The sequence below is a fragment of the Cervus elaphus genome, chromosome 23 (genome assembly GCF_910594005.1).
Source record: "Cervus elaphus chromosome 23, mCerEla1.1, whole genome shotgun sequence".
Classification (NCBI taxonomy): domain Eukaryota; kingdom Metazoa; phylum Chordata; class Mammalia; order Artiodactyla; family Cervidae; genus Cervus; species Cervus elaphus.
This window is the reverse complement of record NC_057837.1, coordinates 22,176,963-22,197,386: the sequence shown is the minus strand read 5'-3', so window position 1 is coordinate 22,197,386 and position 20,424 is coordinate 22,176,963. Positions and strand designations below refer to the sequence as shown.

General features: G+C 34.5%; 1 protein-coding gene and 1 long non-coding RNA gene across 11 annotated transcripts in view; both read left to right on the top strand.

Annotated features, from left to right (window-relative positions):
- Positions 1-16,089, top strand: part of LOC122681193 — a 52,035-nt gene extending 35,946 nt beyond the window's left edge. The window contains exon 4 of the long non-coding RNA XR_006336900.1: positions 15,672-16,089. This is a non-coding gene — a long non-coding RNA (uncharacterized LOC122681193). The remainder of the gene's footprint in view (positions 1-15,671) is intronic.
- Positions 1-20,424, top strand: part of NEBL (nebulette) — a 366,199-nt gene that overhangs the window by 231,836 nt on the left and 113,939 nt on the right. For 4 of the 10 annotated variants that reach the window (XM_043882946.1, XM_043882945.1, XM_043882944.1 and 1 more), the window contains exons 1-2: positions 17,937-18,128; positions 18,218-18,289. The exons of 2 other annotated variants lie outside the window; for them this stretch is intronic. In XM_043882946.1, coding sequence (XP_043738881.1) covers positions 18,048-18,128; positions 18,218-18,289 — 153 coding nt within the window. In that variant the 5' untranslated portion in view covers positions 17,937-18,047. Of the gene's footprint in view, positions 1-17,936; positions 18,129-18,217; positions 18,290-19,590; positions 19,610-20,424 lie in introns of those variants that run through there. 4 more of the 10 variants (XM_043882940.1, XM_043882943.1, XM_043882938.1 and 1 more) reach the window with 2 other exon arrangements.

Sequence of the window (20,424 nt, the reverse complement as noted above, 5' to 3'; positions counted from 1 at the left end):
TCAGTTGTGATATCAATAGACATATCAGTAAGAAAGATGAAAAATGATAGAGAAGACAGTTTCAAGAGAGAAATGCTTTCAGTGTATCAGGCCAGAATATAAGTACAGTATTAATGACTATTACAGAGACAGTGATTGGCTGGCAGCATTTTAAGTGCAGTTTTGTATGTTTCTTTGCTAGGAGATAACACAGTGGTAGATTCTGGAGTCACAACGTGCTTTTTAACTGTGTAAAAGTTTATACTCTCATAAACCCTGTTCTAGGTACACATGGATTATTAGGCTAAACCAGGGTAGTTTCTGTCATCAAGGAGTTTACCAACACAACACTTTAAACTATTTTCCTCCAATTAAAAGAGAAGAAGTTTATGGTTTAGTGTACTGAACTCTTCTTTTTTTACCATGCAGTGCCTATCAGTAAATAAAATTCTGAGCTCATTTCCTGGTATATTTTATATGGATTGTAGCCTACCGGGCTCCTCTGTCCATGGGATTTTCCAGGCAAGAGTACTGGAGTGGGTTGCCATTTCCTTTTCCGGGGGATCTTCCTGACCCAGGGATCGAACCCAGGTCTCCAGCATTTCAGGCAGACACTTTACCATTTGAGCCACCAAGGAAGCCTATAAATTACATACATGTGCTACTATAGATCCATGAATTAGTAAAATTTTCTATCTTAAAGTTCAAGAGTGAAAAATGTTGTTGCTAGACATTGTTATGATTTTCCCTGCATGTCAATGCAGCACATAATGTGTGTTTCCTGTTTCAAATATCACTGATCTGTCACTCCACTGGTAGAGGAGAAAACAGTCTATTGCCAAGAGGAACTTCAACTGGGAATACATTTTATCCCTAAACAAAGTTAGCTTTCACTCGAGGGAGTATTTGAAAGTTAAATGTTTGATTCAGAGTTGCCTAAGAAAGATTTCGTAATAAGACCACAGATATTCCTATGTTTAATATTTTTATACTTTAAATGTGATAATTTGCTACTCTTTCTACCCTTCCTTCTTTTGTATTTGTTCCAGTATAGTTCTGTTTCAGAGTTGTATAGACTAAAAATTGGGAACTCCATAAGCAAAATTCTGGTCTGTAGTTCTAGAATTCTGACATTTAGCAATCTGTACTCATCAAACATCTAGTCAAATTAGATGACTGATTAATCACTTATAATTCATTATGTTTCACTTCTCCCTAGAAAATAAAATACTAGTTATTTCTAAAATTAGGGATGACTTAGTTAATAAGGATTACATCTTTTATGTTTTACTGGGCTTCCCATGTGGCACAGTGGTAAAGAATCTGTCTGCCAATGCAGGAGATGCAGGAGATGTGGGTTCAATCTTTGGGTTGGGAATATACCCTGGAGTAGGAAATGGCAACCCACTTCAGTACTTGCCTGGAAAATTCCATGGACAGAGGAACCTGATGGGCTACAATGTATGGGGTTGTAAAATATCGGACATGACTGAGCGCACATACACACATATGCTATGTAACTGATAAGGTTATTATAATGTTTGAAAATGAGTTTTAATAATTATGTTTTTAATAGAGTATTCATTTACTCTTTAGACCCAAATATATTCTGTTAGCTGCAGGTCTAATTTAAAACATCAGCCTTGAAATTTTTAAAGCCTAGTGCCTTATATGGGACTTCCCTGATAACTCAGTTGGTAAAGAATCTGCCTGCAATGCGGACGACCCCGCTTTGATTCCTGGGTCAGGAAGATCCCCTGGAGAAGAGATAAGCTACCCATTCCAGTATTCTTGGGCTTTCCTTGTGGCTCAGCTGGTTAAGAATCTGCCTGCAATGTGAGAGACCTGGGTTCAATCCCTGGGTTGAGAACATCCCCTGGAGAAGGGAAAGGCTACCCATTCAGTATTCTGGCCTGGAGAATTCCATGGACAGTCCATGGGGTTGCAAAGAGTCAGACACAACTGAGCTAATTTCACTTTCAAGTGCCTTTTATAGTTAAATGTCTAAAAAAGTATTTGTTGATGAAATATTATTATAATGATAAGTTCATTTATTTTATTCATATTTCATTAATAGATCCCAGCTCTACACTTATAAAGTTTTATTAAGAAAATATATAAAAAATAGATCTTGAGAGCTAGTTTAATCAGTGTACACTTAATTGGCTATTAAAGTTGTCCTGAAAATTTGAAATCATTTCCATTATTTTTACTCTCATACATTTCTTTTAAGGTTTGAACATCTGTTTGGATGTGTAGTTACCTCTAGTTCAGAGTGATTAGCTTATCAATAAATTAACAATCCATAATAGGCCCTTAAATTAATAAATCTGGAAAATAAATAAAATAGATTTTTAAAAGAAACATGTAGATTACTGAAATGGATACTAGGGGAGTTAGAAAAGCTGAGCAAAGTAATAACTAAGGAAAACATTGAAAAATATCATGAAATAATTATAAAAGGCTCCTGTCCCTGATCTTTTCTTAGGGATGTTTGATTCTAAGAAATGGCTAAAAAAAAAAAAAATGGATTTTTAGGTAGTATCTAGGATACTCTCATAGAAAGCAGTTGTAACATGTAAGGCTGAACTTCATGGGAACTGTGAAGTTCTTAGAAAGCAAATCTCCTTCATCATGTGTTCTAGGGTTCATATGTTCTTTGTCTATTTTTCTGAACACAAGATTTCTTAGCTTGCTTACTAGCTTATGGATGAAAAATAGCCACCCACCTGACTCTACCTGACCTTATAGCTCTAGCTCTCATCACCATCTGATTATCTGCAGCTTAATGTCTTTTGGTTCAATCTTATAAACCCTGTCTTATTGCTCATTGAATGGCCAATGCACTTCTCCCTGAATGAGGTATTTCCAAGCTATAGGTGAATAGTCAGGTCATGTGAGTCATAGTCTCATAAGAGCCTGGGACCTGAGTGTGGTTCACATAAGTAAATTTATTGATATAGCTTATTGAGGAGTCCATCCTATTTTCAAGGAACAACTATTTCAAAGATACATAAATTGGCAGAGAGCACACAAAAAGGTAACAGCCTCAAAAGAAACTCGTTTGTAAACATAAATGACTCTAGTCATGAACACATTTACGCATGTTTGTCTATGTATTATTATATAAACAAATGCTATAAAATTGTATTTTTTTCAAAGAATAATATATAAAAAGCAGTATGTAATCTGAGAATGCAAGGATGGTTCAATATTAGGACACTTGTTAGCATAATATAACAAAACCAATATGCTGTCTGTACTAAAAAAATCAAATAAGAAATGCTATCTGATGCTGGAAAAGTATTTGGTACAGTTCAACAATTCCTGATACAGTATTTCAAAAACTTAGCTTTTATGCTTTTTGCGATTTGCAGTACACTATGAACATTTATTATTTTTATAACCAGACAAAAATATGTAAAAGTTTTTAAAAGTCCTTTAGGGCAGATAACTTTTTTTTTTTTTGTATTCCAAATTTCTTATCATCTAATAGTGTCTCAATAAATATTTTAAATGAAGCATCCCATCAAAACAAAGTAGTCTAGGTTTTGAGAATTGTTAGGAAAATGAAATAGAGAGAAATCTTCTTTTTCTCTCAGAACACCTTGTTTCAGAAGTGTGCCTTTTCCTGTGTACAGCATGAACGACCAATAGTGTCCTTTGAGGGTGAATTGCTTTTCTTTTAGAAGATGCCTTTGAAAATTGTTCTTTCTCCACGATTCGCTTCTGTGGACTCTGACCTCTTTTCCTGAACTGAATCAGTGCCCTAATCTGACAGCTATGCATATCTAACTGATAGCTGATACTCCCATCTGAACAATTCCATCTTAAATTCAATATACTTGTGCCTGAGCCCATTTCCCTTTTTATCCAGACAACTAAAAATTCCTTCGAACAACCTCTCTCTCATTTTCACATCTTGTCTGTTGCTCAGCCTGCATTTTCAGTGTCTTCTGAATCCTGATCTCCCTTACCTTTCATGACCCTAGGTATAGGTTTTTATTTCTTGCCTGGGCTGTTTTTCAGAAGTCTGATATCCTCTTTCCTTCCACTTCAATGTATTTTACCCACATTACAGTTAGAGTAATCTTTAAATTTTGGATTTCTATGTCACCCCCCTGCTTAGAACTTTGTGAAGCAACATTTCTGATTGGATTATGTTTAAAATTATTGGCTTGGCATTTTAAGCTGTCTTCAATACTGCCCTTCATGTATTCCTTCCTCCTACATCTTCCCCATGCACGCTGAATTCATTTCTCATTGGGGCCATAGTGTGGTCATTCTGTTGTCTTTTCTCATACTTTGTCTTCCAGCCTCCCTTTTCTCACTTATGAAAAACTAATTCATCCTCAGAACATGCAGATCCAAGACAATGTGCATGAAACTTTAGAGACTCCCTGATAACTTGTGATTTCCTCCATTCTCTGAGCTGTCACAATGTTCTGTAATTCTCTGGTGACTTCAGTGTATTTTCTAATTGTTTTATCTCTACTCATGGATTAAAAGCTCCTTGAGTATGAAAACTAGATTTTATTGTTGTATTCTCATAATGCCGAACATTTATATATAATAGTTCAAACATTAATATTTTGAATCAAATACTGAATTATGTGAAAATAATGTATTTATGAGCAGTATACATTTGTATTTCAAACTTATCAGTGCCACTGACTGAAGCATTCTTTTGGGAGATAGTAATACAACTGAAAATATAAAACAAAACTAATAAAGTTGATCATCTATTTTGCATTGGCCATTTAGTGTCATTTTTAAAAAGTTATTTTTATTTTTTCACACATTTGCATTCATATTTGTAGGAAACAAATATTACTAGTGTGAAGAATAATAAAAGTCATTATTATCACCTCGAGAGAGTATGTTAATTAAATTAAAGGGTAAGGAAAGGTAGTACTTAAGATAACAACTTCTTTCCCCATTTGTGATAAAATGAAAGCTTTGTATCTTTATACTGAGTCAAACTGCCAAGAAATTCTTGCAACAGATTGAATGCTATGATAAATATCTGCTTTTTAGAGCTTTGGACAGTGTCATTGTAGCTTGAACTCCCCATGAGATCATTGGAGAGATAAATGCTTAAAAGCTTTTCAAAGCAATACTCTTGGCTCTATCAGAATTTAATTTCCCACTGATTATGTTTATCAATTTTGGAACACATGGCTAGGAATATACTCAACCATAGTTACAACACCAATGACTCCTATTCCTTGGGACTACGTCACTGTTTTATGTGCGTATGGAATCCACTTATATTTTCTTATATATAAGTACCTTGAGTTAAATACTCTGTTTTTAGACTGGACTATGCAAATGGTCTTGTACTGGTTTAAAAGCTATGTCTTTTTAATATTTAAAAACATTTTGATGTGTGTGGGAACGGCCTTTATAAATCTCCTGTACTTTGTCAGCCGCTCAGTCATACCTGATTAGGTTCTGACCTGTAGTCAAAATACACAGGGTGTTTTTAAAAGTAGATTCCAGCTGTATGACATCACAGGGTTGAATTCACACAATGGATCTAAATGGTGTGGCAGCGCAAAAATATGTACAAGATCTTGGTCCTGATGATATTTAAAGCAATACTGCATCCTTTTGAGCTTCACTTTAGGGGTCCCGATAGTATTTACTTTCCAGAGAGTTGGTGAATATGCCAGGAAATGAAACATGTAAAGAATGTAAAGAACTTAGCCTAGTGTCTACTATTCAACATAGGTGACTTCTATTTCTTTTGACCAAAAAAACAAAACAAAACAACTGATTTGATCAAAGAATTTGTTGATAATAATGTTGTCATCTTTGAATGTTTTGTACCATGGTGATTAGTAGAGAAGTTAAATTTGGTAATCAGATAATCATACAATCTCAGAACTAGAAAGGCTGGCCTATTTTTTTACCATTGAGAAAATAAAGGACCAAGGATGTAAGTTGAGCCCCCCAGCCACCACACAGCAGGTGAATAGCAGAGTGGGGTTTTGAACCCAGCTCTTGGGACTCCTGCTTCTGAGGCGCATTTTCCACTCTACGGATCAGAACGCTTCCTTCCCAAGTGATGGCTCTGGGACTGTAGTACATTCAGTGAGCAGCTAATGGGCTTCGAATCTCCTCTGTCCTTAGTCATTCTTGCCTGGTCACTTGTAGTGTTTTTGCCAGGTTAAAAAGTAGAATAAGTTCTGCTGTCATTTTGGTGTGGAGTATGATCTGATGCATGTGTTCTGTTTTTTTCGTATAACATAAACTTGAGCAGAAGCCCCATTACAACTTTTTTTCATGAGTCAGTTATGATCTTCATCAAATCATGGCCCAAATACAACCCCTGGTCTTGTCTCTGAGATACAAACATTATAAAAACCTGTAATTTACTTTAAAAGATACATTTTTGATGATATTTTGAAAACTATTTAGTCCTTATAAACCTTTGAATATTAAACAAAGATAATGTTGTTTTGGGACAAGTAAAAGAAAATGCTGAACTTAAGATATAATAAAAAGATAAATTAAGTATAGAACTAGTTAAAGCATAATCTTCTTTACAAGAAAGTCTTGGCAACTCCATCCCAGTAGATTGGATTTCATAATGCAGATAATTTACCCCTTACAGGAATTTGCATTTTGAGTTGGCCACATTTAATTGGCAATCAGGTAATCTCTAAAATAATCTTATAAAGTTTATTTAGATAAACTAAAGGTATTATAAAATTTATTATTATATTTAAAAACCCATACAGATGAATAAGATAAATTATACAATCTAGCTATTTAATCATTAAATTAAAATATGTGGTTTCCTTATTCATGACTATTTGTACAAGGGAATAATATAAATACCATAAATAATTGTTAAAGGAAATAACATATCTAGTGATTTTAAATCATAACATAAGAAACTGAGTACAACCTTGATCAAATGCACATATTGTGATATTTCTATAAGAAAAAGTATTTCATAGGATTATGACAATAGTGATGTAGTATCAAAGCTTAATTAAAAATCCTGAAACAAGATGTCCTTGTAACTTCATTAAAGTATGTCAGCAAAATTACCTGCTTTTCAGCAAACTTGACACCTAAGTAAAATTTTGACATAAAAAAGAAAACCTTCAAAGTGGGAATACTCTTTTTAAAGTTCAGTTTTTTGGACAGTTTATAATAGAAAAGCTTAAAAGTAGCTACTTCATGCTTTAAAAATGTAGCTTTACAAGAAATGGCTAGAGAACATGCATTTTAAAAATTATCCATATTGGTAAATGAAGTTCTCGTTTTCAGCTCAGGAGTGCATATAAGGCCAGTATTTCTTTTATACAATTATGATTGCTCTTAAATTTGGGGATGAATTATTCCTAATATTCTGGCCTAAGTCTAGAGAATTTTTTATTTTTTATAAGTTATCTTCATCAGTTTTGTGTAAATCGGAGAACCCTTACCATAAAAGTCCTTACTATCACACTATTTTCAATGACTACCTACTATATTCTTCTGAACTGTTAAGTATTAAATTGCATTAAAAGAAAATACACCAGATCTTTTTGGGTGTCAAGGCAGCTATGCAGAAAGGGTAGCCTCTATTTGGATATAATAAAAATCTGCCTGTTAAATTATTTTCCATTCTGCTTCCTTCATTTTGTGTTGCTATACCTTATATGCACCTGAATCATCATTAAGAGGACCACAAACACAAACTTTATGATCTCAGTATATGATGATCAGAAGAGAAAAAGCACAGCTCAAATAAATTTGAAATCTTACAGTTTAGAATGATTTCAACATGCAGGCAAGGAACAGAATAGCACTAGGGCATAATGGTTTATCTTGAAATGACTGCTTTAAAATTTGGAAGGTTAGTCTCAGGTTGCCTGGCCACCCATGGCCCATTCACTATAGGTTTTTGTTGTTACTCATGGTGCTTCGTGTGTGGTGCTTGTAACAGCTCATCCCATTCAGCTATGCTCCACCCTCCCTGCCTCCCTCCTTCCCACCCTTCCTTCTTTGCTTCCATTCTTTCCCTGGGAGAGATGGTTGTTAAATATTTGCTGGATCACTATTGCTTATAAGTGTACCATTAATGAATGAAAAATAGGAAAGCGTCTCAAATTAGGTTCCTGTCAAGTCAAGGGTGCTCATCATGCTGTCACTGTTACCTGCTTCTACCTTTGCTTCTAACTCAATTGTCTCCAGACCACAAGTACTCTTCCTTTCAAGAACCAGCAGTAATGACCATTCCTCTGAAGTTGGAAATTGAAAAAGGTAATAGAAAATAATATTGCTAAAAGAAATCAGTTAGTCAGTGCTCTCTCATTGCTCTATGTTCTAATAGGTTTTATATTCTCCGAGTAATAATACAGACATGGGTTTGAATCTCTTACTGTGAGAACCGAAGTGAGTTCGTTCTTCATCTCAGTGTCTCATCTGTGAAATGGATGTTGGGAGGATTAAGTAAGATTCTGTATGTAACGCAGTGCTTTGCTTATGGCTATTACTTGTTCATGTCCTTTCAGAGAACCTGATAGGAACCAGAAGAGGGGGCTTCTAAGAGTTCTTGACTACCTCCTTGCATTTTTATATGAAGTTCATTTTTCTCCAAAATTTTCAGCAAAGTTTGTATGAGGGATAAATGAAATGTAAGGCTTTGGATATCATTTTATGTAGCAGCATTTTTGATTCAAAGTACTTCATGGCATTTGGATATTATTAAAGACTCAACAGTTTAAAAATATCCATTTTGCTGGCTCCATTAAGGAAAGAAGCTGGGTCCTCTGTTGAACAGAAATAAGAGATGATGTGTTTCCCCTCATTGCTCAAAATCTTTTCTGTTGAGTATTTGAGGAACTCATGTTTTTAACATAAAGTTTCATTTCAGTAAAATACTTAGGTTCTTTAAGTGATCTATCAGCTTCTTTAGTAAAATCTCATACTTCACTATGACATTGCTTTACAACATGGTTTAAAAAGAACTTATTTGGCCAAATTGATGAGCAAATTGGTGGTCTGAATTGCACGATGTGAGTTAAAAAAAATGTGAGTTTAAAAGAAAATGAGAGTATTGATGGAGATATTTCACCATTTGGGCTTCTGTTATTTAGATAGAGAAAGAGAGAGTGAATATCTATTATTCATTCACATAATTATCTATTTATTAAATAATTAAGGAGTGAATATTTATCCCCAAACTGCTGGAACTGTAAGTGTGTCGTTCTCCTTAGTGAAACAAGATAGCATTTTGAAAATACACCTTTGGTGAAGTTAATTAAAACATAATTTTTAAAGAGTTAATTCTTTATTTATAATAACAATTTAAACTTCTAATAAAATACATTCCCGTGTAAAGAACTCTGATTTGGATGGTTCTGGAAACTAAAATAGATTGCAGTTCTTATTGCTTGCTTATTAGGATTCTGCAATTCTCATCTTAAGAAGCTTAATTTTAAATGTACTTTTTTCACATCTAAGGTATAGATGTGGAGAAGGAAATGGAAACCCACTCCAGTATTCTTGCCTGGGGAATCCCATGGACAGAGGAGCCTGGTGGGCTACAGTCCGTGGGGACACAAAGAGTCAGACACAACTGAGTGGCTAAACAGCAAGGTATAGATGATCAAAAATGAAAAAAATAGCTAGTGATTTCCAGCCTCACAGCGTCATGTACAGCTCTGCCGTCCACTTTGGAGCCGCTGTCCAGTAGGGCTCGTCTGAAGTGAGGTATGCTGTAATTGTAAAATTGAAACACACTGAATTTCAGAAATATAAATAGGGTAAACCATCACAGTACTTTTTATACTGATTATATGTTGAAAGATAAAACTCTGGGGACATTGAGTTATAGGAAATATATCATTAGTCAATTTAATCTGTTTCTTTTGTGGCAACTAAAATACTTAAAATTACATATGTGGCTCACATTACAATTCTGGACAGAGATACTCCAGAGAATGATTTTGGAAAAAGTTAAAACAACATAAATAGACTTTGCCTGGGAAAAGTCACTTTATGAGCAAATCAAAAGTAGGCCAAGCATACTGGGGTTATGAAGAAAAATCTTGCATACACAATTTAAGGGGAAAAAAAAGGTAGACGGAGAACCACTTGTAGATATAACTAGTGTACAAAATGATAGAAAACTGATAGCCACAAAATTATTTGAACATTGATAAAAAGCTTTTAAAAGCATACTGCTACATTTTTAAAAATGCAGTTTTATTTTTTAAAAATTCAAAAACTGAAGTATAGTTGATTTACAATATTGATAGAAAATGCAGCTTTTGAAAATCCAACAAATTTATCATTGTATTAAAAATGTGTATTTTAAATTGAATGTACTAATGAATATTGATTTTCACATGTATATTCAGTATCTGAAATATACTGGAGGTATATACAAAAGCTAGTACAATGCATTACAAACTATATAGATGCTCAATACATACATATTGAGCAAATATGTAATTGAAATAGGAAGCGGTAGAGATTTTTGTTGGTGTTATTCACCAACATTATCTGAGGATGTTAAAAATAAAATAATGCCAGAACACACAAGAAGTATTTGTGAAATGAATGAAGTTAGACACGCACACACACACACACACACAATCATAAAGACTATAAAGACCTCAGAGAGAAATTAACAGCAACATATGTTAAACTAGTTCTCACTAAAAGGTACCAATTGTTTTAAACATCACTAACTTTATAGCTGTCTTAATGATACATTTACTTTAATTATGGTCTTATTTTGATAGTGTCTTATATTTTGAGTTACACATGAAGAAAACTCCATGGAAACAGTTGGAACAAAACTCAGGAGTTAGTGCTTCAAAAGTTACAAACTTGTAAGGGTCAGTTGTGTTGTTTTCCTGGTCTTAACCAATAATGAAATCGTGACTTGAGGATAGAAATACTGAGCCAGCTGAGGTACAGTAATTGGATGCTTAAGGTTCAAGTAGAAATATCGATAATGCTTTGTTTAGTAAAAAGTAGAAAAAAAGTGTATTTTAATAATAAAATTGTAATCATAGTGACGTAGAAGTGTGAAACTTATAAACACATTTAACTTAATTTCCATTTAATTGGGGGGATATATAATACAAATGTATTTCCCTTACATATTTTTCTTCATTAGATACAATTGGGGATAATTTTTTCAGTATGAGTCTTCATAAAGTCCAGGAAAGACAAAAATTTCAGTTGGCCAGTGATAAAATGAAGGGGTAAAAATTAAATTCAAGGCACATGAAAGTGTAAAGTAGGTGTAAAGATGTTTCTGTGATTAGTTGACCGGGAAATGTGTTATTTTAAAAGTTTGTGTCTCAAACCTACTTACAATCACTGTGTTAGGTAAGAGATTCCCACACACATACTACATGGAGTTCTTCCTGCTGCCCTCATCTCTCCCCATTTCATGCTCCAGTGACACTGAAATCTTGGTTCCTCCAACTTTATCTCTGGGTCTCTGCAAATGTTCTTTGGATGTCTTCCATATACCCCATTTCTTTGCCTAGTTCTGGCTTAAGTATTCTCTCTAGGGGGAGATCTGCCCATTACTTGGTTTCTGCTAGATCTTCTTGCTCTGAGCTCCTGTAACTCCCTACTTGTGTTTTAGAGACATTGTTACACTTTCTCCAAAAAGGGCTGAATTGTTTCACATGTGTTTACACAAGTTATTGTTACAATGACTGTTTTCAATATGGCTTCAACTCCAAAGCCTTTCTCTTTTTCCTTGACTATAAGGACTTCCTCATTATTTCCACATTTTAATGTATGATTCTTCCCGTCTGGAAACATGACAGAAACAGCTTTTCTCCATAAATGACTAGGAAATTATTTACTGTGTTTTCATAAAATCCATAAATCATGTAAGTAGGACATGCTATGAATTAATTGGGAGGACATCTATCTCTGAAGGGTTAAAGAATTGCCAACACTGATCAAGCCCACTCTCTGGCTCTTGATATGGTGTTGACAGCCAAGCAAAGAGCTTCTTCAATAAATCTACTTTCATATTCAAGTTTTTCCAGATGTGAGAAGTAATTAAGTCTTTGCATTTATTGAAGCCTGTATGCTTTTCAAGAGGAAACTGGCAGCTGTGATGAATTAACTCTGCTTGAGTGCATGTGTGTGTTATGTGTGTGTGTTTTGCGTGTGAATGTACATATATACAAGCACACATGTGGCATTTGCCAATAGTCAAATGAGATCAGACCTTTTCAAAAAAGCAAAGCAAAACAAATAGCTAATTTTCATACACACCAAAAAATTTTACAGCTATAGCTCACAATTTAGAGAATATGGCTTTATCTAATATGACTTTCTTAATTTTAACTTTTACTGTATGTCAAAGGGAAGAAATGAAATTATTTGCATCTGTTAAAGGGTTTTTTAAGGAAAGGTGAAACCATGATTCTCATAAAACATAAAATGAGCACCTTTCGAAGATTTTAACTCATAAATTGAGGGCACCAGAAATATATTACAGTAGGTTAAAAGGTGAATTTGAAGAATCAAACATAAATGAATAATGGGGAATGATGAATTGAATTTACAGATAGCTACAAAAGGATCTATCAAGAAGCCAATAATCAATTACTCTTCCCCAGGACACAATTAATTTGCATTTGTATGGCTAAAACATCATTAGCATTGTTATCAGTTTTCAATAATTTATGGTGTGGGTAAGTAGTTTAAAAATAGTGAAAGGCCAGATTAACCAGAAGGTAATGCTAGATAAGACATGATTGTTTTTTTTTTTTTTTTTTTGCCAATTTCAAAGTCTTTCATGTTTTCCCCTGACACCTCTCACACAAAATCTAGGAAAGACATACTTTTTCAGAATAGTCAAGCTGTTTTTTTTCATGCTTGACACTTTGGTTCTGATTACAAGCTACACAGAAGCCATTCAGACCTTGGGCTTCTCTTGGTGGGAAGGATTTCAGAAGTGCTTATGGTTTTGGCTTTGTTGTTATTAAATTGGCACAAATAACTCAAGTAAGTAGCAAATTGAACCAAAGTCTTCTTTCAGTTCACTGGGTGCTTATGTTAATGTAGACTCTGAATAAGAGGATTCTTTTTTTTTTTTCCCCCTCTTGTCAATATACTTAGAAGAATAGATATTTAAAATTTTGGCATCCCAGCCATCCCCAACCTGCAAATTGTGCCAAAGATTATTTGTGGCTTCTTGTTCTTCTCTTCCTTCAACACAAGTGCAGGTGTGTGGCTTTCTTTTGTGAATAGGATCTGTATTTGTAAACATAGGAAGTTGAATACAGAAAAACAGTATGAAATCTTATTTTAGCAGAGTTCCCTGTGCTATCCAGTAGGTCCTTGTTGGTTATCTATTTTAAACACAGAAGTGTCTACATGTCGATCTCAGTTATGTGGCGGCATGGGTAGGAGGTGGCTGAGTCTCTCTGCTGTACATCTGAAACTATCATAACGTTGTTTATTGGCTGTGTTCTTGTTCAGTTGCTGTTTAGTTGCTGAGTCCTGTACGACTCTTTGTGACCCTCATGGACTGTAGCTCACCAGGCTCCTCCGTCCATGGGTTTTCCAGGCAAGAGTACTGGAGTGGATTGTCATTTCCTTCTCCACGGGATCTTCCCAACTCAGGGATTGAACATGTGTCTCCTGCATGGGCAGAGGGATTCTTTACCACTGAGCCACCAGGGAAGCCCCACTAATCAGTTATACTCCAATATAAAATAAAGTGTTTTAAAAAATCTTATTTTAATGGCAAAATTGGTAATGGTGACAATTATTCAGTTGCTTTGCATCCTTTAGATTTCTAATTAACAAACAGTAATGAAATAGCCATTAAAAAGAGAGGATAGACTTAATGAGTGTTAACTGTAAAAATAGATTGGGCTAATAATAAACAGGACTCTACTTTTTGTAAAGAAGACAAACTGCCCTAGAGAGCTTATATTTCTTGTTTTAAGAAACAATTTCTCCCCCTCATGTATTGGTAAAGTTCTCTTTTAGATAGATGCCAAACGATGAAGAAACATATAAGGCAAAAGTAAAATAATCATGGATTCAACAGAGAAGTAAGAACCTTCTGGGGATAGTCATTTAAAAAAAAAAGAAAAAAGGCAAAATGAGTACTTGAAAAGACTGCCAAGGCAGGCAAACTTCTCTCTCATCTACCATTTAGGGGGAATATGTTATAATAAGAAATGTTGAATTAATTTTTAAACTGGAAATATTCAGTTTATCTCTAAATATCCCTCGGAACACAGAGCTGAATCTCAGTCTATTTCAGTTGTTTATTATGGAATTTAATTTGCAAGTCACTCATCAGCACGAAGGAGAAAAAAACCACAGAAAGGAGAAAAAAAGTGAAGTAAATATGAAACACTTTTCAAAATTCAAGAGATGCTGATTGTATGTGACTTTAAGAACAAGAAGACAGTCAGACACTGCATGATTCGTGATGATGGTGTAGACTTGCTTCCTTGGCCAGGGTCTGTGTCTCCAGAGACCTGAATTACCCCTGGGACCTGTCAGTTGTTATAGAAATAGATTTGCTTATACATAAACATCAAACTATAAAAATATGGAAGACTTCTGTACTGCAAATACACAAGCTAACTCTTGTCTTTGGGTTGTTATGCTGCATGAAGACTTCCTGGCCTTTAATAACATATTGAATTTACTCTTTCAAATGAGACGATCTTTTGATATCAAGTTCTTTTCCTGGAACTGTGTACCTTTATTCGATAGTTGAAAACTGTTGTGTTTGTAAGGGGCTTTCCTATTTTTAGGTGCTTTCCTTTTATTAACTTTGGGCAATTCAGTTTTTCTGCTTAATGATGGAGACTCTGAGCCAGAAAGGGATTAAATAACTTTCCCTAGAGGATGTGGGAGAGCCACACCTGGACCTCAGGGGGTGTTTGGCTGTAGATAATGTGATCCCATCCTTGGTCTCATCCTCAATCATGGCACGGTAAGTTAAAGGGCTTAACAGCTATGCAGATATTCCCTTTTGGCTCAGCCTAAGGTGAAAATATGTATTAAAATACAGCATTTAGCATGGTTTAAGAAAAAAAAAAAAAGAAAATCGGGGAATTTTGAAACATGATAGCTATCCATGAAGAACACTTCCTTCATATTCCCAAAGTCCCATTTTGGAGCTATTAAGAGACCTTTACTGTGATGAAGTTCAGGGCTTAAAATATTTAACAGAAAATTTTACATGAATTTTATATTATACCTACAGGTAAAAAGGAAAAAAATGCATTCAATCAAAAGTAGTAATGTATCTACCTTGCCAAACATTCCATTAAGGAGTTCCTACAGCAAGTCTTAAATTATTAAAAAAAAAAAATTTCCTACCTCATTTTAGCACAAATTAAATTTTATTCACCATTGCACGTTTAAAATCAAATTCAGTGCCTAGAATAACCTTATTTATTTGAATGAATGAACATACGGCTCTAGTTAAATTTTGGTCCTAATGCTCCACTAGGTAACTTTGTGAATAAGACAAATAATTAATTTCTGTTGACATCAATTTTGTTCTGTATGAAAGAGAGGGCTTTAGCAGGATAGACTTCTTAAGGACCCTTATAGGTTTAAAATTCTGATTTTAAAATCTTACATGGAAAATTTGTGTTCACATAGTATATGGCATTTGTTTTTGCTTTCCAAACTTTTGTGCATAATCTCAACAGATTATTTTCTTCCAGCACAGTGGAGAGACAATAAGAATTTGTTGTGTGACGGAAAATGAGAAAATAGCAGCCACTGAAGTCTGACCAAGGTAATTCACCATAGAGAGGAGATGTCACCATGAGCTTTGCAAGTACTGTCACCTCAAACACTAGCCAGGCAATGCATTTTAGGCAGCTTTGGGAAGATTTTCTTACTATGCTTCTAGAAGTTTGAAAGAAAAGCTTATAAAAAAATATGCTCTTCCTATTTCCAAATAAAGATAATGTAATATAGTTTCTATAGAATAATAGTCTTTTGGCAGAGGGCTTGAAGGAAACGAGTAGAGTCCACACATTCTGTTCGTTTATGGAACAAATTTAGCATACAGAGAATTTCCTCGGAGAATTCTCTACACTGGCATGACATGACTATGATTTTATTTTTATATTTTCTTGACCACACCATACAACATTTGGGATCTTAGTTCCCTAACCAAGGATTGAACCCTCACCCCTTACATTGGAAGCATGGAGTCTTAACCACTGGACCACCAGGGAAGTTCCCATGACTATGATTTTAAAGTTTCCAGTTTCAGAACCCTTGGGGCATTTCTTCTTGTCATTTTGCTGGTAAGCAGGTTATGTAATGCCACTAAGTTTGCATTAAAGTCATTTTATAAAACGATCAACAACTCTTAATAGAACACAACCATTTTTTCAGAATAAATGTTTCCCTAAGTAATATTTGACTGCAGTATCCAATGTCAATAAAAGAACAGATAGGTAGGTAGGTATGTAAGTAGGTAGTAGATAGATTAGATTAGATGAATAGGCTTTTGTTTTGGGGAATTGCTGGGTTAAGCAAACTTAAGTAGTTTTCTTGGTTGTGGGTCTTCTAAGGTGTGGTGTGGGAGCTTCTAATGTGTCATTATGCCTTGTGGATCTCTAAGTGGCAGGGGTATAGATTAGTATACAGGATTCCCCAGGCATGTTTATTTAAGAAACTGCCCTTTCCCCTTCAGAGTATTCTGCAGAATTTTAGTCTCAAACAACACAATTTGAGACATCTATACATGATGATTGTATAGAATTTTTTTTCTTTTCAGAATTTTTAGGCAAGGCCAAGGCAGTTTAAAAAATTTAAAACTAAATATGATACTAACACAACATTGTAAAGCAATTATACTCCAAAAATGGAAAAAGAAAAACAAACAAACTAAATACACTATTAAGAGAAAACATTATTATACTTTTCTGCTTGGAATGTATTTTTTGATTAAAGTTATGTTTTATATCATTTGTTTCATTATTCACCATAAGGTACTTTTTATTTTGTCCCACACTGATATGCTACGGCTTTATAAATATTAATTTATCCTAGGATTTAAAAAACCAAATTGATAAATTGAACTGTATAGTCTTAGAACTACCTCAGTTGATATTAAAGGATTTGTTTTGAGAAATACATTTTAAATTATATAACTGGTGATACATACTGCATTGTAAGTATTGTTATAGTTTATTCTTCTAAATCTTTCCAAGCACGTATTACACATTGAGAAATATACAAATGTCTAGTGAAATTTGTAAAAATTGACCCAATGGGCAGAATTGAAAGAGGGTAATTATTATTTTTTGAAATGATGATGTTTCTAGAATTCTTAAATAATATATCAGCCTATGTTAACTATAGCTTCTCATGTTTAATGATGTTTACAATTAAAATAATACAATAGCAATGTATGATTAACAACCATAATTAACTCAGAATAGATTCTTCGAAGTGGTTCAAAGGGCTTTCCATGATAAATTACTAGACTTTAATCAGCTAATATAAAGTATTTTTTTTTAGACTGAAAAAGTATATATATGTCTCATAAAAATTTTAATTTAACTTAATGAAATGAGTTTAATGATCCAGATTCACCATACCAGCTCTGGAGTATGTCTGACATTCCAGTGAAAGCTTTATTTAGATGGAGTTGAGGAATCTTTGAGATAGTAGGCTTTACACTGTGTTATCTTGAGTGTTATAGCTGAGTGGTTTTCCCAGAATCTCTAAGTCTTGCTCAAACCATTTTATGAATGAATTGAATTCATGAAATGTTAATAAACTGGTCTCAGTTTAAAGAATGTTGACTTGAAAAGTTCACAAAATTGAATTTTGCCTATTAAAATATTCTTTCCTCTTATGAGGCTAGTCCTTGCCAACCTCAGTGATCGGGTTCTATCCACTCACACACAGCTGTGATAAGGAGGGTGAAGAGTGAGCTAAATAGGGAGGAGGCCTGGGCAAGGTCATTCCTGCCAGAACACAGAGATGCCAAGATCTCAAGGGTGCTGCAGTATATAAAAAGGTGCTGCACTTGTGAATTTAATATATAAAGAGTAAAATATATATAAAGAGTAAAAATGAGGGTTCCTGTATTTGAGGATGTGAAAGATGAAACTGAAGAAGAAAAAACAGGGGAAGAAGAAGATGAAGAAGATAAGGTGGGTGACAAGGCACTTGCTGAGTCATGGTGTTTATTCCTTAAAGTTGATGATGAGAAAAATGTCTCCTTTTCTTTTTCCCTGGACAGGTATTCTTTAAGCCTGTTATTGAAGACCTAAGTATGGAATTGGCCAGAAGGTGCACTGAACTCATTAGTGATGTAAGTGACTTAAGAATTTTTATCTGTTTTGCCTTGCATATGTGGCAAGATTATATCATTGAATCAGAGAGCTGAGGAGAAAACCCTGAAATCATTTATTTAAAACCCAGTGATTTTCCAAATCATGGAACTAAGTCCAGAAATGTTAGATGGTTTTCCCAAGGTCACCTAGACAGATGATTTCTGTGGGGACATGTCTCCATGTTCTTAAGCCAGAATCTTGTCCCTTCTTGAACTTCACTGTCACTCTGGCATGAAATCATAAAGCATCAAATTTCTGAACATATTCCATTGAGAATACAAAGCCTTTTACAATTCATGTAATGATGTTATTTGTTTTGAGAGGATCTCTATCTAAATGAATGTTTTTTAGCATTTTTGAGTAGCTTTTATGGAATCTGATGAATCCAGTAGTTTTCCAGACCAGAAACATGAATATTTCTATGTGCATCTAACATTTGTTAGCAATTTAGGATTCACAGTTTACTGAACTGCATGTTGAGAACTCTGAACTGGATGTGGATGATGCTATCACTGAAAGGAGCATTTTTGTTGTGACTTTTTTTGTTAACTAGGATCAGCTTATGTTGTATATCGAGGGAATCCTGGAATCACAGAATTAAGTAATATGGGCAAACTCTGGGAGATAGTGGAGGACAGAGGAGCCTGGTGTGCTGCAGTCTATTGGGTCACAGAAAGTCAGACACAATTTAGCGACTGAACAACAACAATCTATATATTTTCTGTCTACCTATTTATCTATAGTAAATACATAAACTAGGATGGTAGAAGCAAGGGAAATGTGTTCTCTTGGGATGAGAATTTAGATGATCCTCACTAGAACAGTTATATGAGAATTGGTGGTACACAGAGAAGATGCCTCATGAAGTGTGAGTAGGTGCCTGTCTTATCTAGAAAGGGGAGCAGAGAACTGGTTAGTTCTGTTGTTGTTCTTAAGCAAGATAATCAGAATAGTTCACAAACTTTTATTTGCAGAGGAAGTCAATCCTGGGCCATATAGTCAGTGTTTTCTGAAATCTGCCTGCCTCAGTAGTTTAACAGTAACTCTGGGCAGGTTGGTGGGACACAGTTCCTCAAGGGAAGTGTTTAAAATACTAAGATTAAGAAATAATAACACATTTGAAGTGTTTAGTAAATTGTCTGGAACATTGTGAGTAAAGAGATGCTAGCTGTTATTAACGATTGTCTCTATAAATTAATCTTGTATCCGTCCAATCACATTTTATAGATGTGCTCCCTTCTGGTTTGTTAGAAGAGCCGGGATGGTGGACATCAGAACCCTTCCTGTATACTTGACATGTAATGTAATTAAATTTTAAATTGAGTGTTTGTTTGTGCTGTTTCTTAATATTCGTCACAAGCTACTATATGTAAAAGTTCTTTGTAAGCTATGATAATAATGAAATGATAACGGCAACAACAGTGATAGTAAAAGCAACAACAGCTAAGATTTATTGAGGGCTAAGTGCCAGGTAATGCAGCTTGTGAGGTAGGTTCTCTTGTTTTCCCATTTTAGAGGTGAGGGAAAAGAAGGCTCCCTCCGAGAGGTTAAGTAATTTGCCTGGATCACACAGTTAAATAGTGGGGAGTAGGACTTGAACATGAAGCCCTGTCTCTTGGCCAGTTTGCCATGTTATCTGTCCTATAGCTTTCATGCAAAATTTACCTTAGCTTTATTATTATGTATTACACAAATATTAGTAATGTGACCATTTAAAACTTCAAGTTCCATAACTCTGGAGATAGTACCTCTTTCAATGTTGTTTTGCTTGAGGTGTGTTTGTAGCTGAGTCAAGTTATATAAACTATTAAAGTGACAACTTTAGTTAGTAGGTGATAAGAGCATTTCTCAGTGACTTCAAAACCAATCTTGTAGTGAGGGGCGATGGCCTTTACTGTTTTGACAAAGCAAAAGCCATGGTATTTCACTCTAATGTAGGTGAAGTCAAATACGTGAGAGCAATTTCTGTTTATGATCAGTTTATATTGCATAGCCTGTTCTACTTAAATATTTAGATCATATTACTGTGGCCTAGTTTATATCTGTGTACATGTTGACATTTTGTTTCCAAAGAGAATTTCATACTTATTAAAATACTGGTTCAATTTTTGAA